The sequence below is a fragment of the Hemicordylus capensis genome, chromosome 2 (assembly GCF_027244095.1).
Source record: "Hemicordylus capensis ecotype Gifberg chromosome 2, rHemCap1.1.pri, whole genome shotgun sequence".
Classification (NCBI taxonomy): domain Eukaryota; kingdom Metazoa; phylum Chordata; class Lepidosauria; order Squamata; family Cordylidae; genus Hemicordylus; species Hemicordylus capensis.
Window position 1 is genome coordinate 427,323,737 of NC_069658.1, and position 23,627 is coordinate 427,347,363.

General features: G+C 44.2%; 1 protein-coding gene across 1 annotated transcript; it reads right to left on the reverse strand.

The window, feature by feature from the left end:
• Positions 1-11,414: 11,414 nt before the first annotated feature.
• On the reverse strand, positions 11,415-23,409 carry LOC128344041 (17-beta-hydroxysteroid dehydrogenase type 6-like). The gene is made up of 4 exons (XM_053293474.1): positions 23,097-23,409; positions 18,163-18,421; positions 11,908-12,065; positions 11,415-11,656 (listed from the first exon to the last, which is right to left on the reverse strand). The coding sequence occupies exons 1-4, from the start codon at positions 23,407-23,409 to the stop codon at positions 11,415-11,417; spliced, it is 972 nt and encodes a 323-aa protein (XP_053149449.1).
• Between the last annotated feature and the right edge of the window lie 218 nt (positions 23,410-23,627).

Below are 23,627 nucleotides of genomic sequence, written 5' to 3' on the forward strand. Positions count from 1 at the left end.
AATTTTGGAGCCTGGACCTAAAGGCCTTTGGAGCAGTGTTCCCTCTATGGCGTGCGTACATGCACACGCTCACACGTTTTTCGATCCCGCTCAGGTTGAATCAGGAATGGCCCATTCTGAATGCATGTGTGCACACACTGCCTTGATACTGCCTCCAAGAACACTATTCATTCTGTACACAGATGAAAAAAAATCCACTCATTTCCTACCATAGAATTAACTCTCAGAAGAAAACTCAGAAGAACACCTCAGAAACAACAAAACCCAGTGCCGCATGGGCTTGTCTTTTTTGGAGTGGTTGGCACCCTATGTGCACACCACCACAACACGCTCTGGGCCACCCTGGTGCATCTCACATGGAGTTATAGGGCTGCAGATATCCCCTGAATAATCCCCATTATTCCCATGATTCCCCCTTCACTAACTTATTTGAAATCTGGGTGGTAGCAGGCACCCATTGGGGCACCACACCCGTTCCACTCTTCTGCCCCCGGAATCCCTGTTTTGCCCAGAATCTTCCCCAAAGACGTGCCAACTTATTTAAAAATTTGCTAAAAACCACCCTTTTGCCTAATCACTCTGAAATCTTTTTGGTAGCTGCCACTCATTCAGGCAATACCACCTGACCCACTGTGGCACTCCTAGGAGGCACCCACCAGAGGCAGAAATGGGCACTCTCTGTCCCCATTGTCCCATAGGGTGGATACTGCTCACATCAACAACAGCAACAGAGCTTTGCAAAGAGCAATGTTTCCAAAGGTCACACACACCACATCCGCTGTGTCACCCACCACATCCACTGTTCCCCACAATCTCCACCAACAGAAATGCAATTGATCTACACAACAGTGTGAAGCTAAAATGAAAAGCCTCACGCTCCGCCCCGCAAATGCAGGATAACAGCAGCAGCCAGCAACAAGCGAGTGTGATATCACAGATGCAGACTAGGGCCAGCAACATCAAAAGCCTTCCCTCCCGCAAGAATTTCATGAACAAGCAACAGTCACAGCTACATTTGTGGCACCTGGCCATAAGTGGGTTAAGTAAGTTCAGAATGATGCAGAACAGGGCTGGCAGTGAAACACCAAGGCAGGGTCTCCCTCCCACCTACACAAGTTGAAGTGTGATGACGACAACACTGGCACACATGTTTTTGACAAAAGATTTCTGTCGACTCAAATCTGACAGATTGCAACATAGAGCTCATCTAAAGATCTATGCTCAGGCAATACGTGTGGCAAAGAGGCGGTTCTTTTCTGCCCATATTGCCTCTGTGAGTTCACATCCAGCAGAATTGTTCAGGGTTGTGAGGGGACTAGTATCTGCTCCCCCTCCCTTGAACCAGTATTTGGAATGATCAGTTACCCACTGTGATGTGTTTAAGGAGTTTTTCTCAGATAAAATCTCTCAGATTCGGGCCGACCTAGATGGAGACTCCACAATTAATTTGATGTCTGAGCTGGAGGTGCCCACCAACTACTTTTATGTGATTCGACTGGACTGGCTTCAGTCTGTGACTCCTCAGGATGTGGACAAGCTGCTTGGAGCAGTGAGGCCTACCACTTGTTCTCTTGACCCTTGTGCAACATGGCTTATTCAATCTGGCAGGGAGGCTGTTGTAGGTGGCCTGGTAGAAATCATAAATCCTTCTCTGAGGGAGGGCAGGATGCCTCCTTGTCTTAAGGAGGCAATCATTAGACCTCTTCTAAAGAAGCCTGCATTAGAGCCCTCAGAGCAATTAAAGGCCTGTTTCCAACCTCCCATGGCTGGGCAAGGTAATTGAGAGGGTGGTGGCCCAGGGGCGTAACTACTATTAGGCAAGGGGAGGCGGCTGCCTGGGGCCCCCCATGCCTCAAGGGCTCCCCCAGAGGCAAGTCACATGACTATATATTGTGAAGAGAGAGAGAGAGAGAGATAGAGAGAGAGTGTGTGTGTGTGTGAGCGAGGGGCCCATTTTAAAATTTTGTCTATGGGCCCCCTCCAGCCTTGTTACGCCCCTGTGGTGGCCTCTCAGCTCCAGGCGGTCTTGGAGGAAACTGATTATCTAGACCCATTTCAAACTGGTTTTGGGGCGGGCTATGGGGTGGAGACTGCCTTGGTCGGCCTGATGGATGATCTCCAGTTGGGAATTGACAGAGGAAGTGTGACTCTGTTGGTCCTTTTGGATCTCTAGGCAGCTTTCGATACTATCGACCATAGTATCCTTCTGGAACATCTGAGGGTGTTGGGGGTGGGAGGCACTGTTTTACAGTGGTTCCGTTCCTACCTCTCGGATAGATTCCAGATGGTGAGATTGGAGACTGTTGCTCTTCAAAATATGAGCTCAAGTATGGTGTCCCTCAAGGCTCTGTACTTTCTCCAAAGTTTTTTAACATCTACATGAATCTTTTGGGAGAGATCATCAGGGGATTTGGAGCTGGGTGTTACCAGTATGCTGGCGACACCCAGATCTACTTCTCCATGTCAACTTTTTCAGGAGCTGGCATATCCTCCCTAAATGCCTGCCTGGAAGCAGTAATGGGCTGGATGAGGGAGAATAAACTGAAGCTGAATCTGGATAAGATGGAGGCACTTATTGTGTGGGGTCAGAATTCTAGAGATGATTTTGATCTACCTGTTCTAGATGGAGTCACACTTCTTCAAAAGGAACAGGTTCGCAGTCTGGGATTACTTCTGAATTCACACCTCTCCCTGGTTTCTGAGGTTGAGGGGGTGGCCAGAAGTGCTTTTTATCAGCTCCTGCTGATACGCCAGCTGCTCCCATTTCTTGAGATCAGTGACCTCAAAACAGTGGTACATCTGTTGGTAACCTCCAGACTTGACTTCTGTAATGCGCTCTACATGGGGCTGCCTTTGTACATAGTCCAGAAGCTTCAGTTGGTCCAGAATCCAGCAGCCAGGTTGGTCTCTGGGTCATCTTGGAGAGACCATATTACTCCTTTACTGATGGAGCTACACTGGCTGCCAATAAGCTTCCGGACAAAATACAAAGTGCTAGTTATAACTTATAAAGCCCTAAACGGCTTAGGCCCTGGGTATCTAAGAGAGCATCTTCTTCAGTATGAGTCCCACCACCCATTGAGGTCGTCTGACATTGAGGTCCGTTACTGCCAACTCGTTTGGTGGCTACACAGAGAGAGGCATTTTCAGTCACTGTCCCGAGATTGTGGAATGTGCTCCCTGCTGAGATACAATCCTCCCCATTTCTGGTAATTTTCAAAAAACACTTGAAAACCCATTTTTTCACCCAAGCTTTCTCAGCTTCCTAATTTTTTTTGGGTTTTAATCTCTGGTTTATTTTTAAATCGTTACATTGTTTTAAGTTTTTTGTATATGGTTTTAACTGGTTTTATGGCATTGTAAACTGCCCAGAGATGAAAGTTTGGGGCGGAGTACTAATTTGATAAACAAACAAACAAACAAACAAACAAACAAACAGATCGTAGCCTGTGGCACCAGCACACACACATACACAGAACCTGTCCTTTGCCCAACCATGAGGCCACCAGAATACAGGCAGAGCATCAAACCAAGGCATTTGAATAACATAATCTATACTCCTAGACTAGCGACTGTGTAGTGGGAAAACAACATATACCTGTTTGTGGGTTCTCTGTAAAAGGGTTGGGGTTGGGTTAGGGTTAATTTTTGACATTGCCTCAGAATGCTATATGCAAGACAGACAGGCTGAGACACAATAGGTGAGGGCACCAGCAGCCAGAGGCGTAACTAGGAAAAACGGCGCCCAGGGCAAGCACTGAAATTGCGCCCCCCCCCAACCAGCATACATCTGACTGACACACATGTTTCAGAAAACTTTTATTTACAAAATTTAAAAAATTACAAAAATTATCAAAAATTTCAAAATGCGATAACCAAAAATGCGATAAATAACCAAAAATCCAACAAATAACCAAAAATCCAATAAATAAACCTAAAATAAATAACCTAAAATCATAACTTGGCCCTCCTTGCTTTCATAGATGCAAATTGGTCTATAATGCCATCAAAGTCAGTTGTCTGTTTCCTCTCTCTCTCTCAACAGCTTAATTCTTGAAAGACCATCTGCTTGGTTTTCACTGCCACTCTTCATGGCAGAAACCTTCCCTTTCCCTTAAGGCTTCCCTACATATTCAAAATGAGCAGTAAACTCATGCTACATGTTCAGCTTTAGTGAGTGCAATATTCCTAAGATGTCTTTAGAAAGACAGTGGCACTATATCTTATCCCCAGATCACCAAGTAGATGCTTCAGGGAATAATCCCAGAGTACTGCTGTAAAAGATAGCACAGTTCTTCCTATTAGTAAAACTGCTGTTCGCCTTCCTTTTAGTTTAGAAAATAGCTGTATGAATACTCTAGTGCTGGAAGAAATAGGTTATGTAGTCTTCCCAAACCTATAAGGTAGCAGACTTTACTAGACAAGATCAGAACACTGCAGTGAAATTTGACTAGATTTCCCCCAAGCCTTGCCAGTAGTCCTTAAAAAAAAACACACAACCCTAAATTATCTAATTTGTACAACAGGGAAACATAAAACATGGTTTAACATGTTCTTAAAATGTCACATAATAGCCAAAGGGGGATGCAGGTTGTGATGAGAATTGTGTTGTGTGACCCCCTTGCTTCCCCAATGCCTAGGCTATTATATGACATTTTAAAAATATTTTAGAATACAAGTAATATCCAACAGGCACCCATGAAATTTGCACAGCAACATTATACATTATAATCACAAAACCAATGTATTCTTATTTTGGAGAAGCAGCAATTTTTTCATGTGACAAAATAGTGCCATTTGAGTGCTGGGAAAAGGTGATCTCCCCACACAACAGAACTTTAGCATTGAGGGAAGATATGTAGCTTATGTACTATGGATCAGAAACAATTGCACATTTATAATGCAAAAACAAATGATCATGTGCAAAGGTCCTTTTGTCTAGTACTGTGAACCTACTCTACTTAATGGATAACATTTACAAAGACATCTGGTACCCAACACTAAACATTTGTACTGATATACCTGCCCCCAAATGATGATGCATGTCCTTACAATGCTACCACACAATCATGCTAGGATACTAATGTTCTGATGTGACTACTGATATACTACTCCCCATTCTCAGCACTTGCATGCAGGCAAAGCAGATTTTAGGATTAGGTACTAAACTCCTTTGAAATCTAGTAAGACTTGAATCCTGATCTTCAAAGCATTGCCTTGGTTCAGACCCCTTTAATATGTATGTAGTTTGCACAAGCAGAACTGTTTTACGGTCTAGCTCTGGATTCCTAAGTCTCCACCTTGCTGCATGTAAGTGAAAAATAGTATGGAGCAATCCTTTCACCTGTGATTGCGTAAAAGGCACAATAAGCAGGTTTATCACTTTTAAAAAGCTGTTTACAAATTCTTCTGGAAGACAAGATTTTTTTTAGGTTCCTATGTTATGTACACCATGTACATCAGCCGTGGGTGAGCAGGGGCCAGGGCAGGGTTCCTCGTCCTCCTTCCACCCGTCCCGGGGGCTTAGTCCTCCTTCCACCTGCCCTGCAGGCGCCTGCGTGCGCAATTGAGAAGCGACGCCGGGCGGCATGCCTCAGCGTCGCTCCAGATGTAGCCGCTGCCGCTGCCGGGGAGGGTGGAAGGAGGATGAAGCCGCCGCCCGCCGCTGCTGGGGCAGGTGGAAGGAGACGAGGAACCCTGCCCTGCCCCTGGCCCCTGTGGCTCAAGCTCACACCCAAACACCCACCCCACCGCAGTGAAGGGCAGCAAGGGGGACGGGGGCGAGGTGAGGGGAGGGGAGGCCCGCGGCGGCGGCTGAATGTTTAGGGGTCGTTCGACCAGAAGGAGAGGAGGAAGAGAGAGCGGCCGTGCTGCTCTCTGTCCGCAGCCCACAGCATTGTAATAAAAGTAATAAAAAAAGTTTTAAAACACACAGACACCTGATCCTCCCTTTAAAACTTTATTGATGGTGTGCAATAAATCTCAGTTTGGGGTGGCTTTTGGGGGGGGAACTCCTCGGGGGGCTATTTTCCTGCCATAGCTACTGCATGCCAGCCTAGGAATGGATTTATCTACTGCATTGCTTTTCGCTCCAGAAGATTTTTTTCACCCCCTTGAGAGAATAGCTGCCTGCCTGTGCCTGATGTGTCTGTCTGTGCCAGCCACCAGTGCCACCTGCCCCAGCCCCTGTGGCCAGTGGCTACCTGGTCCCTCCCCCACAGATTTTCAAGGCTTTTTCAAGGCTACCCCAGTAGCATATGAGATTTTCAATGACAAACCATGAATTCACTCTCATATGCTACCAGAGAATCTACACTCAAAACATCTCAGAAACAACAGAATCCAGTGGTTGGCACCCTATGTGCTCTACTCCACCACTCACTCTAGGCCACCCCAGCGCCCCCCCAAGTTCAGTTATGGAGCTGCTGAAACCTCCATAATTCCCTATGGGGAATAACCTTAAAGACACATAAACTCCATTAAATCTTTAAAAATCAGCCCTCTGCCCAATCCCTTTGAAATAATTCTGGCAGCTTCCTTGCCCCCACTGAGCACTACCACCCACCCAACTCTGGTCTGGGCCACCCCTTTCCCCCAACTATTACGCCCCTGCCAGCAGCAAGCTCATCCTTGGACACGGCTGAGGTTGGTGTTGGGGGTAGGTGCATGTGCATCTGTGTTGCTTCAGTCACAGTCCTTCCATGGGTAGGAAAGCAAAGCAAAGTGCCATAAAAACATTAAAGAAACAAGTGCAATCCACATTACAAAATGGAGATGCATGAAGAATCAACTCATCAGCATCAGCATCATATATCACATCCATCATTTTCATTTCAGAATTTAGTCAATGGAATCAATTCTTTCATATCAGCATTCATCTTCCAAAACCCTCCCTCCTGCCTGCCCGCCCCCACCACAGCCTCTGATGTATGCGTGGTGGTGCTGAGCCATGGTGGTGCCATGTGTGAAATATAACATCCAAAGGTTCCTGTGCCTGCAAACACAGCAGCCTGCCTCTGTGATGGATGGTGTGTCGCTTCTGCCTTCCAGTCCTCAGGTCTGGGCATGCGGGTTCTCCTACAAAAGGGAGAGATCCACAGATGTATGCTGCTGAGAGTAACTACAACTCCCATTGTTCCTAGTCTCGATGGTGGCTAGCGATTGCAACAGCGGGGAATGGAAGTTGTAGTCTCTCTCAGCAACATCTGGAAAGACCTCCCTGATGCAAGGAGCACTCACTTGTCCTAGCCCTGAGTGCCAGCACAGCAGCAGTTCCCCATCTCACCATTCTCGGGCTGGCAGTGAGGCAGTGCCTGTGTGCGTATCTGGATGTGTCAGCAGCAGTAAGGGGCAGAGACTGTGACACATCTTGGTTGGGCTGAGCTGCTGTGGTGTGGGAGGCTCTGCATAGGGGGTGAGATGAGTCACACCATCCATGGCCAGCTCGGGGTAGCCCAGCAGGGGGAGGCTGGCCTTCAAAAAGACCAGCTGCTTGGCCAACTCAGCATCCAGACATGAGCGTAGAGGGGTCACCACATCTCAGGCCATGGAGAACAACCTTTCACTCAAGACACTGTTTGGCGGGCATGAGAGGAACTGACCAGCAATGGTTGCCAAGTCCAGCCAGACATGGCAATGCGTTGCCCAGAACGGGCATGGCTCATTCTCCCGGCCTTCCACTGGCTCTTGCAGGTGCGGCAGAAGAGACTGCTCAGCACAGCTGCAGGATGTGGTAGACTCCTGTCCCCCTGGCAAGGCACCAAGGAAGCCCTCTGTGAACCACCGTGTGGTGGAATGGGAAAGTGGCACTGGGGGTGGAGTGTGCACTGCTAGGCTGCACACCAGCCCCCCCCTCCTGGTCATCATCTGTACCTAGCCTCTTCTCCTCTGCATGCATAACATGCTCGACCAGGAGGTCCCTCCATCTGGGTACCTTGTCAGGGGTGACAGCTCTGCCCTTCATCCTTGGGTTGCAGATGCATGCTGAGAGATGCCATGCAGATGCACCCAAGGGTGTCGTGAGCCGTTCCAGTACCCCTGTCCTCTGCCGACCTGCCAGGATGACTGCGTCCACAGTTGTCAGAGTGGCCAGGAGATCACCCATGATCTTGTCGAAGAGAAGACCGGTGGGCAAAGCCCGGCTCATTGTAGTTGCCTCAGTACACAAGCTGTTTGTGGCAGCATAGAATGGCTCGAGTACTAAGACCACGTGGGAATTGAGCTTCTAGTCCACACAGGTTGCACACATCCAAGCCACTATGCCTTGCCAGGCTGTGGATGGTTCCCTCTTGCTCCCACAGGTGCTGGAGCGAGAGAAAGGTGGAGTTCCACCGGGTAGGAACATCCTGAGGGATCAGGTGTTCAGGCAGGCCCAGCTCAACCTGCCTCACCTTGAGCAGGCACCTTGACTTTTCGCTCCAGTGGAAATGGCCAGCAATCTTGCAGTACTGGTCCACAAGAGTGGTCATGGAAGCAGTATGATCTGGGGTGGGAGCTAAAGCTAACCTCTGCTGGAGCTTAGAATTGACTCCTTAAGTCCAAGCGCATCCTGCACCACCAACTTCAAAGTGTGTGAAACACAAGCAATGTGCACAAACTGAACCTGCCTGCCTGCCTATTAATGTTGGCTGCATTATCGGTGGCTAACCCACGTCCCCACCTGTCGGTCCCCGAATGATTTTTGGAAGAGTACCCAAATGATTTGGAGGAGTACCCAAATGATGGTACCTGAATGATTTTTGGAGGAGAGAGCTAGTATGAAGGATTGAAGCAACTTAGGGTGTGATTTGAACACAGTGACATATAGAACTAACATATGTCCTGCCTGAGAGTTCTTTCCCCTTTATTGTGTGGATATTACAAATGGTACTGAAGTGAACTTAATAATGTATATTAGGATATATTTGAGACATATTTGAAGTACACCTAAAATTACACATTTGTTTTTGAGCTCTTATGTAGGATTAATCTTTAATTAGATTCCTGTATTTGTTATCCATAACATTGAAATTCATTTGGAAGAGAACTGTTCAGCACCTTGCTGGTGAAGTCTGCTGCTGTAGTTCCTATTGTAAACTGGTTATTCGGTTGGATAGAACAAGGCATTTAAAATTCTTTGAATTCATTTTCAGTTTGGCCAGAATCATGGATGACCTGTGATCATTCTAGATTGTCTCAGCCCACCAGCTTAACATATAAGTTAATATATTATATCTCTCATTTAATGTTGATGGGATGGAAAAGGCTAGAAGATCCATGATTTGTTTAGGAAACTTCCTTTGTTGAGTATTGGAGAATAACATACTACAAAACATACTTTATTAAATATATACGTTACAAGACATAGTTATCCCACTTATTGAAAGTTTTAATAAATTTCATTTCTTATGATTATTTATACAGGCCTTAATTCAGAAGTAGGACAAAATTAGAGCAAGGGGACTTATATTCCCCTCCCTATAGAATACAGAATCTTATCAATAATACCCAATATCATTTTTTTGTGTCTGTGATGTTCAAACCACAGAGAACTGGAGATGCTTTGCCCTGAGTTTGAAATAATTGTATCATATCTACTTTATATATCATAGTTGGGTTGGCTCTCTCCTTCTCAAATCATTTGGTGGGATGATCAATCACGTTGGGACAGACTTTTTCTTTTCTAATTTCCCGTAGTGGAGTTCAAGATTCTTTACTGATTGCTATTGATGTCTGATGCCTAGTTTAGGACCCTTTAGATTCAACTAACACTACTGCATTTTTTCTTCATTTTGGTTTTGAAAGATAGACATTGTATGTAAACTTGTATGGTCTTGTTGAAGTCTCAGAGATGTAACCTTTCTGTTTCCACTTGGAATACTAATCAAAGCATTTTAAAAAAAAAGAAGTTGTGCCCCTGGTCCCATGTGTACATGCATGCAAGTTTATAGTTCTGGTGAGGGTTTTTTCCTTCACATTACATTTTAAGGGCAACTTGTAAAGTCCAGTCTTCTCTGTCCTGAGTATGTGCTGTACAGCAATGATAACTTCCTTTCCATGCTAACTTTGGAAGGCATTTATTTTATTTTTGCATTTATATCTTCCTCCAGGGAGCCCAAAGCAGTGTACTTACTGTAGTTACATTTCTTGTCATAACAAGCCTGTGAGGTAGGTTAGGCTGAGAGATAAATGACTTCCCCAGAGTCACCCAGCAAGTTTTGTGGCCGTATGGGGTTTGGACATGTCATGACTGTTCTGCAGCAAAGACATGAAGGGGAGGAGAAGGAGAGGAAGGCAGGGCTGCGCGGGGTGTGTGTGGTGCATTTCCAAATCTTGTCCCCAGGCCCACTCCAATCTTTCTATTTCCCTGATTCTGGTAGTTGTTGCTGATTTCTACCCTATGTTTCTTTTTAGTCCCTTTGGGACCGGGATCAGGATCCCCACCCACCTACCCATCATTGTTGTTCAATATAAATTTTACTGGAAAGTGATATTCGGTATAAATATTTGGAGGAGGAGGAGATGTAGCAGGAGGCTGCTCTTAAGACCGCTGTACATTTCCCCACTCCCTCAATGCACCTGTGCAGGAGAGGTGATTTTTGCTGATCTTCCTTGCTGCTTATAGTGTTCTGTACTGTCTAAAAACATGTCCCTGACCCTGAGAGTCCTACAGCTGTCCTTTTTGGAAGGCAGAGTGCACTTACAGAGGTAGGAAAAATCAGTGAAAGTTGCTGCCCCCCAGCACAACTCATGCATGCTGAAGAAGTGGGACACCTCTGGCTGTGAGGATGCAGCCTCTCGATGCGTCCTTGCTTCCTTAGTCATGATGCCAACCATCATGACAGGAGCAAAGGGCAAAAAATTGCATAAGCCAAGAGCTTAGAAATCAAAGGAAAAGGAAGGGCACCTGTTTTAAAAGGTTACTTGATTATGAAGGCTGCATCCGCTTAGGCTATCAGAGGATGCTTTGGGGAGATGTTAATTTTACCCCCAGTAGGTAAACAGCATAGCACTAGGGAAGAGCACACACTCCAGTTACAAAGTAGTTAGCATTTAGAGAAAACACATGGAGTTTCTTGTAGAACTAAATACTAATATTTATTGGTTAAGTACACTTGGATAGGAAAGATCTTATCCTAATCTAAAGGACTACATTCTGAATAGGTAAAGAGGGAGAGAGATGTTTCCATTTGCTCTCTAAGAGGAAAGGAAGGATTGTGGGGCTCAACAGGAAATATCTGAAGAGTAATATCAGGGGTCATAGAGATAGAGACAGGTAGAACAGTTAGGGAGACTCTTACTCACTATCTTTACTCCCAGTGCCCCTAGTGGTCATTAGGATAGTTGGTGCAAAAGGTTGATGCACTGGAACACCGTCTCCAAACAGATGCAATAGGAGTGATGTCCTCTCCAGTTTGTTGGCTTGTTTGGATGAGTTAATTCTGTTTCTGCATCACAATCGACACTGTCTGGGCTGGCTTGGGCAGAATAAATTCCAATATGAAGTCCGCGACTGAAGCTGGCAAATAAGAGAGAGGAATGTAGAGGAACTTTGCATCCCAGCCTGCTATGTAGCGAATACATGGGCGGCTGGATGTCAGGGCATGTTCGATGCAGTCGGTGACCAGGCAGAGGTTCTTGTTGCCTATTTCTATGGCAAATTGTAATAAGTTGCAATCTATGTGTGAGAAATATGAAGCAAAGGAAAAGTTAAGTCCGCAACAATAGAGGTGATATGCTGACATTTTTGGTAGCTGAAGGTATATAATAATTACTGCTTGTGGAAGTCCTCAACAAAGGGGAGGCAGGCACCTAGAACAATCCTCAATGCCTGAGAACTGAGACTCAGTCAACTTTGTGGCCTTCATATTTGTAGACACACAACCCCCCAACAGAATTACTAGAAAATGACTTGTCCTTTTTACTCACAGCTCTTAAAGTATTGCTCTCCATAGGATTCCTTGATTTCAGAAGGGAGCCTGCTCCACACATCCCGTAAGTCTTCTATTGCATCATCAAAAATAGGTGTAAAGAAAGTCCCAGGCTCAACAATGCTGACTTTGACACCAAAAGGATGGATCTCTCGCCTGAATTATAACCAAAATATCATGGCATGGCACTTCTGACAGAGCCACTATATGTGCTCCTGAGAGTCATTGCTCAGGACTGTTCTGCCCTTCTGGGTGGACCCGCCCTCCCAATAGCCACAATTTCCCTTGGTTTTTGAGGCCTAAATCAAGATGAGTAGGATGGAGTGCTTGACAGCAGCAATGTGTCCCACAGAGATGTGGATGCATGGAGGGCATAAACAGTGTTCTCTCTAAGATGTACACATGTGCGTGCACTCACAATTTTTTAAATGTCAGTTCAGTTAATTTTAAATCCAGCTCAGATTGAACCAGGAATGCCCCATTCTGAATGTATACACTGCCTTGACAATGCTGCCCAAAACAAAACCATTTGCACACACAGATGGGGGGAAAAATTAGAGGGAACACTGGTTGTAAGCAAACACAATTGTGACATGGCACAGAACCACTACTGATCGTGTCACTTGTCTATAAAGTGACCTCTAAGGACCAGCCACTCATAACACAATGGGTGGGACCTTGAGCGCCATGAAGGAAGAAGAGAAGACTTTTTTTTTGTTGGTTGGAGGTTGGCTGTGCTTGCAACAGGAGGGGTAGCCGTGGAGGTGGCTACTGAAAGGAACAGCAGATCCTTAAGAGACAAGATTGCAGGATACGTGAAGCTCATCATGTGAGTGGTGAGTTTCCAAGGAAAAGGGGTTTTAGTCTAGGGAACAGTTTGCTAGTTAGTTCGCGTCAGGAACGTTTCCCCTTTTGTGTGCTTTGCAAATCCTTATGAATGTTCTATTGTGTTTTATCTGCAACGTTAGAAACACTGAGCCTGTGCCCAACTATCCATCCAGGGCATTGCAGAAGTCTCTGTAACCTTTAAAGGGGCTTTTAAAGGTTCCTATATCCCTGTTCCATGCAACTGGGGTGCTTTTTGAAGTATTCTTCAAAACTACTGAGTATTTCTTTTTACCTGCCCTAAAAGGTGAGAGAGCCTCAGAAGGAAACTGTCTAGTATTTCTGAATAAAGTTTTCCTCCCCCCCCCCAATTTTGATAAGCCTCTGAGTGGATTTTTAACCGAAGAAAAGAGGGCTGAAAAGGTGTTTACTCTGGTGCAACACACATGTCTCAATTTTGTTTGCTCAGCAACTCTACCAAGGCTTTCTTACCATGCATAAGCTACACATGGAAGGTTTTTATACTTTCTCTTTAGTCTATAGAAAGAGAGTCTCCCTGGACATTCACCCAAATTCAAGGGGAGTTAAGCTCTGTAATTAGGGCATGGTGGAAGCGATTAAGCTACTGAAGAAACAGTTTAAGTTTAAAGGAACAGCCTTTGTGGGTGAAAGCAAGAGAGAGAAGGATTCAGCATTTTTCTCCCCCTCATGTGAGCTTGCTTTGAGACAAAGGTTGGGTTAAATCTGCTACACATGGTATGTACAACACTCTATTGGAAGGTGCACATTGAATGCTGGGAAGCATAGTCCTTCCCAGCATTTTCCCCATCGAGCTTTATTGAGGAGATTTCACTCCTCAGTGCTCCATTTGTGCCTTCAAAGATGGTGCTGGGGCTTGACAGGGCTCAGTGTAATTTTAGGCTGCTTCACACAATCCACAATAGGGTAGGAGACACACCCTACCCAAGCTCATGAGCTGTGCTCATTGTCTGTGAGTAAAAAGCAAGTTAGGAGGAAGTGCTCATCTCAAAGCAGCAACTGGGCCAGAAGGCTCCATCCTACCCAGCAGTGGTATCCAAGAGCTCTTCAGCAAGGTAGGATGAAAAACCCTCCAATCCATCTTCTGCTTAGCAGATTACCATTCCTTTCCCTCCTACCTTGTTTTTATTCACAGATAATGGGAAAACAGGAGCATTCACAGTCCCCAAACTTGTATACCCCTGCTAACTTGGCAACAAGGCACCTTTTTAACATGGCAATTCTCTATATTTCTCTCCCAGCACAATAACTCCAGTGACTGTTGCTGGTGTTTATCTTTATGTTTTTCTTTTTAGATTGTGAGCCCTTTGGGGACAGGCATCCATCTTATTTATTTATTATTTCTGTGTGTAAACTGCCCTGAGCCATTTTTGGAAGGGTGGTATAGAAACTGAATAAATAAAATAAATAAAAATTTTCCTACCCTATTTATAATTGTACCTTATTAACTGTCTGCTCCTGGTACTGGGGACAGCAAAACACTGTCTGGAGTTTAGCACAGTGGGAAATGGTTCTCACACTGGAGATTTCTTGCCAAGGTGCCACCCACTTGAAAAATATGGAAGATCACTGACCTAGAGAGTTTTCCCCACTGTAAAAACAAAGACTCCCCAGCCTAAACTAGGAGTTAGGACAGACAACATCTCTCCCTCTTTCACAACACTAGAACTAGGGATCATGCCATGAAACTGAATGTCGGGAAATTTAGGAGAGACCACATGAAGTACTTTTTCACATAGCACATAATTAACCTATGGAATTCCCTGCCACAAGATATGGTGATGGCCACTAGCTTGGATGGCTTCAAAAGGGGCTTAGACAAAGTGATGGAGGACAGGTCTATCACTGGCCACTAGTCTGGTGGCTTTAGACCACCTCTAGGCTCAGAGGCAATATGGCGCTAAATACCAGTTGCAGGGGAGTAACAGCAGGAAAGAGGGCAAGCCCTCACCCCCTGCCTGTGGGCTTTTTGGAAGCATCTGTTGGGCCACTGTGTGAAAAAGGATGCTGGACTAGATAGGTCTTGAGCCTGATTCAGCAGGGTGGTTCTTATGGACCAACACAGTCCTATATAACTCCCCAAATGCAACCTTAAATTTATGTGCTATATTTTGCCAGACAACTGTGGTGTGAACTTCATGGCTGAATAGGGTTTTGTGAATAAATAGACTAAATTTAGTTAAGGATGTTTTTTAAAATATAAATTAGTTGAAAAGTGGCCCTGCTAGTTTTAGTCAACGGGATCTTCTTATCACAGAAGTCAAGTGAAGTTTTCCTGTCAGCATTCTGAGAATGGGGGATGGGCAAGAGGACACTGAGGTAATTTTGAGAGCTGAGGTTGTTACCCGCTGCCTGACAGAAGAGAGAGGATGGGTCACGGAGGGGAAGAAAAGGGTGTTGCAGTCCTGTGCAGGCTTACTCAGAAATGAGCCCTTGTGAACAGAGATGGACGTGTGTGTGTGTGTCTTTGTATTGTGCATGCTTCTGGTTTGTATATTTGTGTGTGTGTGCACATGTGAGTATATGTCTGTCTGTGTTGTGCAAGTGTGTGTTTGCTTATGTGTGTGTATGCTTGTGTCTGGGTTGCGTGTATGTACATATGTAGTTGGGGGTGTGTGCGTTTTCCATTTGTGTGTATGTGGTTGTTTCTATGTACACATGAGTATCTGCATTTGTGAGTTCATACATATGCATGTTCATTTGCTTGTGTGCACATGTGCATTTGTATGCACACATGCTCTTGAGCATTTGCATATATGCACGTGTGTGTGTCTGTGTGTATGCACTTGGGATTGCATATTAGCTCATGTGTTTGCTTGTGAGTACATTGGGTTTGTGTGCCTGTACAGTGTGCTTGTGCATGGGTGCACATGTTTGGGTTGTGTACATGTGCATGGGTTTTGGTAGTGGCGCAAAACTATATATGGTGCTATATGGTGCGCAATTGGGCCCTTATTCCAACCTTGCCCAGATAGAGATGATACAATCTAAGTTTCAAAGATCAACTATGCAAGTCCCAAAATGCATCTCCAATAGAGCATTATGATTGGAATTGGGAGTCACGCAAGTGGAAACCTCCAGTGTGGATAACCACCCTTAACTATTGGCTGAAGGTGGTATTCTCACCAATGGTTCTGGCCCCACTGATGCTCGAAGACAGTTTTCAGACGCAGTGGAAGTCAGCTGTTAAAGAAAAGCTTGTCGCTTGTGGCTTTTCTCCTGAAGTGCTGCAATCAATGGGCCATGAGCAAGCGAAACAGGATGTTAAACAAAGTCTCTTGGACATGGAATGGCATCAGGAGGTAAGCAAGGCACCTTAAATTATGGAGACGTGCCTTAAATTATGCCTTAAATTAACCTAGACATGACTTAAATTATGGAGACATGCCTTTAGCACTAAGCCAGCTGATAACCGTCATGCCCTAATAGTCTCTAAATATCGTAGAGTATTTGAGCTGGCCCACTTTGATGTGTTGCCCTCAGCAGTGCTGTATGGCAGATATAGTGGGACTCCCAACTCTGCATGATACTGCCCTTGTAGTACACAGGCCATAGAGGATGTGGGTCATGTTTTATTATATTGTAATTTTTACAGGGATTCATGTAAATCATTAATTTTACCTCTGATTAAGGATTTACAGGGCAGAGGAGATGAAGCATATGTTTTATTTCTTTTATCAGATCACCAAACCCATGTTACTCACAACATGGCTAAATTTTGTTTAATAGCAATGAATATACGTCAGCAACTAATGACCACTGTAGTGGAATAATTTATCATGCCACTGTATATTCGTAAAGCTATATTGTTGCTATGCTCTATGTGTGTGATATTATGTTTTTCTGCTTGCTTCTGTACTGGTCAAAGACTGCAGTAAGGTTTATCTATCTATTCCAGTCCTGGAGTAAAGGAAGGGCTAACAAACAGCCAGCAGCAGGAGGACTGAAAGCAGATTGCATTTGCCTCTCTGTAAATAGTATCTGTTTCATTAAACCATTAAGATCCCTGATTCTACTTCACTGTCTTGTCCTTACATACCACAACTCTTTCCCCTAGATTGTACAGGTATGTGTGTGTTCATGCAGTTGTGTTATATATGTGTCTTGGTGTGTGCGTGTTTCTGTGATGTTTGTGGTTCATCTGTGTTTCTGTTTGTGCAGAGGTGTAGCAAGGTTGGAGTGGGCCCAGAGACAAGATTTTAAAATGCACCCCCCCACTGAAGCTCAATTCTTGAATTAAATAAATCTTAAATGAGGCTGAATAGTGGTAACAAAAAGCATATATATATATATATATATATATATATATATATATATATATATATATGTTTTTTGCATATGTATACACACACACACACACACACATATACATACATACATACATACATACATATAGTATATATAGGGGTGTGTGTGTGTGTGTGTGTGTGTGCGTGTATAATATGCTTTTATAGGTGTATATATATGCATATGTGCCACAATAGAACATCATCCTAAATTATGTTTTAAAAGGTTTTGTAAATTGTGGATGATGCAAGTCATTTAATGATACTAGAGAAAGACATGCTGTTCTGGTAGCTCCAGGTCTTAACACCCACATCAATTTCAGAGGATGAAGACAACTGAAGGAAGCCCGGGCAGGTGTGCAGCTGGGGGAGTCAGTCATGTGACTTGCCTCTGGGGGCCCCCCAAGGCAGTGAGTCCCCAGACAACTGTCTCCCCTTGTCATATTGTAGTTACACCCCTGTGTTTGTGTGTGTTTGCACGCAGATTTGTGTGTGCTGCATGCATGTTGTGTTATCCAAGCCTGAACCTTGTACATCAGTCATTTTCACCACATTTGGAGAAAGAGATAACAAAAAACACTGGATAAAGTTTGAGCAAAAACAGATGAACTTGTCAATTTTTAGCACTTTAAAACTTTCTGTACCTGTGGCAATTTTCAGTGAATCACTTTTAAATCACCACATGTGTAGACCTTATCTAGTCGATCAGGCATGGCAAGTTTCAAGTTACTAACAACTTTGTTATATTTATAAGCAATACAAACTTTGAGGCTTATAATGGCAGAACCTTTTTTTTTTTTTTTTTTGCTGTTTGCCTTAACCAAAGGGGCACTCTTGTGCCCTTCTAATTTCATGGGTTCTGGAATCTGGTTTGTGGAAACCAGAATTGATGCATACTAGGAAGTCTAAGAAAAGAGGCATAGGAGTTAGTGCTGTAAGTAATGAAGGTGAGAAAACAGTCCTGTAAGTTCTAATTCTGTCCTTGACAGCAGTCACCTTTCCACTACCTGTTATTCAGCCCGGTTACTCTGTCTTTAGCTGGAGAACCACTCTCATGCCACTTAATCTAGCAAAAGAGGAAAGCTGCAGAGCTGCTATTGTACCTCAGACTGTCTGAGAAGGATTCTATGCCATATTTGGATGGACAATAACCTCCAGCGTAGATTGAAACTCTTCCCGCCATACTGCTGATGTTGACTATCCTCCCTCTGGCTCTTCTCACCAGGGCCATCATGTGCAGCATCACATCGATCGTCCCAAGCAGGTTGACATTTATTACCTTTGCAAAGTCATCCTTCGTCAGCCATTCAGTGGGAGCCAATAGATCAAGTATACCTGCATTGTTTACCAAGCCCCAGAGCCCTGTATGAGGAGAGAATATACATATTAAAAACTATCCCTATCATTCCAACTCTTTAACTATCTTAAAAATGGAATATATACATCTATTGTAGCTTTTATGTAGCTGTTGTACTTTATATAAATGTTGATACATCTTCTAGAATATAAAAAACTCTGTATTAAGTGCAAAGTTGAGTCACACATTCACTGATGTACCAGAAAGAATGGCAATTGTAAGGCACCCAACCTTAACATCTACTGTATACTGTGTAAGCAGTAAACATGTTCCTCCACATTCTCATATATTGTTCTCACCTAATGCACCCACTTCTTAATTTCCTTAATTACCTTAACTTCACATGCTAGCAAAATAATGCTCGGGATTATCCAACACAGATTAGAGCCCTACGTGGAAAGGGAGATGCCGGATCGGCAAAGGAGTAAGATAAGGCTGTATACTTTCTCCTTCTTTATTCAATTTATTTGCTGAAGATATACTGAGATAAGCTGGACTGGAAGAAGATGAACATGGTTTTAAAGTTGGAGGAAGAAACATCAATAACCTGCGCTACGCCAATGACACCTCATTGATAGCTGAGAATATGGATGATCTGCAAGCTCTAGTAGTGAAAGTCAAGGAGCACAGTGAAAAAATGGGACTACCTAAAAAAGACTAAACTAATGACAATGGGTACAGCAACCTGCCTCAGAATTGGCAATGAAGTCACTGAAGTGGTGGATAGCTTCTGCATTTTAGGATTGACCATCAACAGTAAAGGATCTAGCAGTCAAGAAATATGCCACAGACTTGCACTTGGTAGGGTTGCAATGAAGGCCTTGGAAAAGATATTTAGATGCTGTGACATGTCTATACTTACAAAGATTAGAATCGTTTGGACAATGGTTTTCTCTGTGACACTCTATGGATGAGAATGCTGCACTTTGAAGAGGCAAGCTAGAAAAAGTATTGACACTTTTGAACTTTGGTGCTGGAGAAGACTTTTGAGGATACCATGGACTTTTAATGATACCATGGAAAACAAACAAATGGACCATAGAACAAATCAGTCCAGAATTTTCACTCGAGGTGCAAATGATCAGGCTCAAACTATCATACTTTGGACAGATTATGTGAAAACCAGCTACCTTGTGAATTCCATGATGCAGGAGAAAGTTGAAGGAAAGAGAAGAAGAGGACCACCAGCAGCAAGGTGGATGGACTTAGTGGTGAATGAATGCACCACTAAGTAGGCTTGTGCATTTTGATGGCAATTTTGGATGATTTATCTACAAATCGAAACCAGAATTAGACCTCCGATAATTTTCGTTTAAAAACTGAAATGACCTCCTCTCGGATCCAAGTTTTGTTAACTTCGGAAAATGCTTTGGTGCTCCATCAGCACTGCGTTGCAAATTGTCCTTTTTGTCTCTCCACACAGACTCCAGCAGCAACTGACTGAGTGTTTGTCAGAAGGATTAGCATAGCAGAAGATAAGATATGCAAAAAGGGACACAGCTTCTGAAGACATTTAGTTAAGAGAAATGAGCTGTATTGTGATGCAATTGTGTGCTGAGAATGAAATGATTAAGCTGAGAGCAGCCAATTCATTGTCAACTCTAACAATATCCGGAGCTTCCCACTCTGTTTCGGGGGCTGCTGGGAGCACCTGGAGGAGAGACTTCTGACAGCTTTGTCCCCCCTTTTCTTCCTCTTCATTATTTTGTGTGTAATGATTAAGATTCCACATGCCCTGTCCTGTTTGCATTTAAAATATTTAAGTCCTTGCAGAAAACAAAACAAAATGCCAGCAAGGACACTGCAAGTCTCTTTCAAGGTATATGGGAGGCATAAGCTATTATGCTTGGTTAAAGCAAAAAGCATACACTTGCTATTAACACACTGGGAAGTATATAAGTGGAATATGGGGAGGGGGAGGCTTTGAGAGGTAATATGATACAGGAAAACATCCCGACTGACAGATTTTTAAACTTCAGATTTGTATTGGAAAGGAAACTAGTTGGAGTATAGACACAGCTGCCTTTATTGAATTGATGGCTCTATTTCCCATTTCCAGAAAGAGAGAACTGAGTTTGCACCAGGGATATATATGCTGGTGTAGGGCACCATTTTATCCTTACTGCTGCATGTGTGGGTGAAGAGAGAGCTCCATTCATTGCCTGTTCCATCATCCTTTGCAGATTTGGGGCAGAAAAGGGTCTGCTGGGGCAGAACAGTGGGTTGGGTGGAAGTGCCCCAAGGAGTGCCTGCCACAACCCAGACTCCCATGGAATTGGCTGCTTTCTTAGGAATTGTAAAAGTTGGAGTGCCTTTGGGGCAGAAAGGGGTCTGCTGGGGCAGACCAGTGGGTTGGGTGGAAGTGCCCCAAGGGGTGCCTGCCACAACCCAGACTCCCATGGAATTGGCCTAAGGGCTACTTTCTTAGGAATTGTCAATGTTGGAGTGTCTTTGGGGCAGAAAAGGGTCTGCTGGGGCAGAACAGTGGGTTGGGTGGAAGTGCCCCAAGGGGTGCCTGCCACAACCCAGATTCCAAAGGAATAGGGCAAAGGGCTGATTTTTTGTGATTTGGGGAAGTTTGAGTGTCTTTAAGCTTTTCCCGCAGAGGGAATAATGATGGTTTCAGCAGCCCCATAACTGCACTTGAGCGGCACTGGTGTCATGCTGAGTGAGTGTTGGTGTAGTGCACAGAGAGTGTCAATCACCCCGCTGGATTGCTAACCAATTGGGGTACTGGGCTTTGTTGTTTCTGAGGTGTTGAGTTTAGATTCTCTGGTAGCAAATGAGATTTTTAAAATGAAAAACCATGAATCCACTCTCATATGCTACCAGAGAATCTACACTCAGAACACCTCTAGAACAACAAAACCCTGTACTTCATGGGTTAGCAACCCATGTGGGTGGTTGGCACCCTATGTGCACTACACAGCCCCTTGCTCTGGGCCACCCCAGTGCCCCCCAAGTGGAGTTACAGGACTGCTGAAACCTCCATTATACCCTATGAGGAAAATCTGAAAGACGTGTAATTCCATTAATTCTTTAAAAATCAGCCCTTTGCCAAATTCCTCTGAAAAAATTGTGGTAGCTTCCTTGCACCAACTGGGCACTACTACCAACCACACTCCACTATGGTCACCCCCACCCCCATGTGAAGCTATACTTTTCCTGAAATCTCCATTATACCCAATGAGGAAAACCTGAAAGATGCGCAAACTGCAAAAAATCACCAAAAATCAGCTGTTTGCCCAATTCCTTTGAAATTTTTGTGGTAGCTTCCACTCATTGGGCACTACAATCCCCACCCATTCTTTTGGCCATGTAACCCATTTTTAATCCAAATTAATTCGGATTTGAATTCGGATTAATTCGGATAAAATACAAAACTCGGGTGATTTGGAAGGCTTAATTTTGGACTAAATACAAAATGGGGTTGATTCAGATTTGGTACAAATCAAAACAGAAAAAATACAAAATGCACAACCCTACCACTAAGAGACATTAAAGGCCAAATTGAAGACAGATCATCCTGGAGATAATCTATCTATGTGGTCACTAACAGTCAACACCAACTTGATGGCACTTAACCAATCAATCACATGCACTCACAATTTCCTTATCTTTTGCATGTTGAAGATGACTATATAGCTGAGGTGGTGGTATCCTAATTAACAGGGAAATATAGTTAGATGCTCAGCTTTTTATTCTGTTCACCATTCTCTTGCAAATATTCATTTTTATAGATTTTATAGATTTTTACCTCTAAAATCAGAAAAGCAAGTATTCACACATTATGCAGAACACAAGACTTGCCAACCTGTTTGCTCTGTTCGAAACATTCTAAATATTTGGCTTATTCATCTTAAATAGAGTTCACCTCCTGATGTAAGAAGTGAGAACTGAACAGCATTGACTTGTTGCACCGCAGTAACCCCTTTTGGCCACTAGAAGCATGATGATTTGATAGGTCTCTCTCGGTCAGTTAGAATTGGTCAGTTGTTGAAGGCTTGTGCCTGTTTGATTATGTTGTTCAATCTCTCTCTCTCTCTCTCTCAGTATGTGAAGTTTTAGTTTCTTAATAATGCACACCCCCCCCCCCCCGTTTGAACACTACTGTCTTCGTATAATCTCTTGGGCTAAACACTGCTATGTGAGGACTTAAATGTTTCTCTTCACACCCCTCAACATAAGTAAGGAGCTTGCTTCCTCCTTTTTGTTACCAATTTGTGCCCCATAGTGATCATAGAAATACTTGCCCCCCTTTCCACCTGCCTCAGTCTTGTATCCCTCTCTACGTCCGTCATCTCTTAACATTGCCACTTACTCTCAAAACCAATATGTAGCCTGTTAGTACTAACAAATGCAATTTCTTCAATCCCAATGGAGACATAGGGAAAACAGGGAATTGGTGTGCACACTGCAAACGATTCAGACTCCTGCACTTTAGCTATTCTTTATCAGTTTGATCTGCAGCGATATGCAGATTTTCTTTTCATGCCATGTGAAGCTCCAGTTTCCAGTTTCTTCTGTCAAGCAGTTGTTCAGGTCACCAGAAGAACCAGGGTAATATCATCTGGTCAGCTGGTAATCGTGACTGCTCCCCAGAACATTGGAAGCTGCATGTCTTGCCTCATCCAGGTACAACATAGATACCTGATGAGAGAAGAAGAGAGAGTCAGTCACCTTTGTTCCCCACGCATCCTTTCACCCACTCGGTTGCTGCAGCCACACTCTCTGTGCTGGTGATATCCAGGATGGTGGTTCTCAGGCGCTCCGAGGTGGCCTTCTGCAGCTGCTCTGCTCCCTTCTCAGTAAAACAAGCTGCCAATACCCTCATGCCCTTCGCATCCAGCTGCCTGGCAAGCAGGTTTCCAAAGCCAGAGTCACAACCAGTGATGAAAATGTGTTTCTCTGTCAGGGTGTCCACAGTCTGTCTCTGCCGGTACCATCGGTGAAGGACGTAAATCCCCATCAGGGCAGCCAGGTACAGCCACATGGCTAAAAGCTTCAAAGAAGGAAGGAACCAAGTGGAATAACTGGAGTGGTTATGATTTCCTCAAGTCCCTGTTTCTTGTAAGCTGAGCAGAGCAGGATCCAATGACTAAGAACAGTAGCAGATGAAGTCAAGGTAACAGGACCTTTATCGCAGCCTCCTCCCTACTCTCCAAAGCTGCTTGAGAGGCAAAAGAGATGTTGTTTGAAGAACAGCTGACA

Coding starts and splice junctions, on each gene's coding strand:
- LOC128344041 (XM_053293474.1), bottom strand. CDS start 23,409: ATGTGGCTGTACCTGGCTGCCCTGATGGGGATTTACGTCCTTCACCGA. Junction 18,422..23,096: donor AGGATGCGTGGGGAACAAAG/GTGACTGACTCT, acceptor CTCCTCATACAG/GGCTCTGGGGCTTGGTAAAC. Junction 11,657..11,907: donor AGAGCAATACTTTAAGAGCT/GTGAGTAAAAAG, acceptor TCTCACACATAG/ATTGCAACTTATTACAATTT.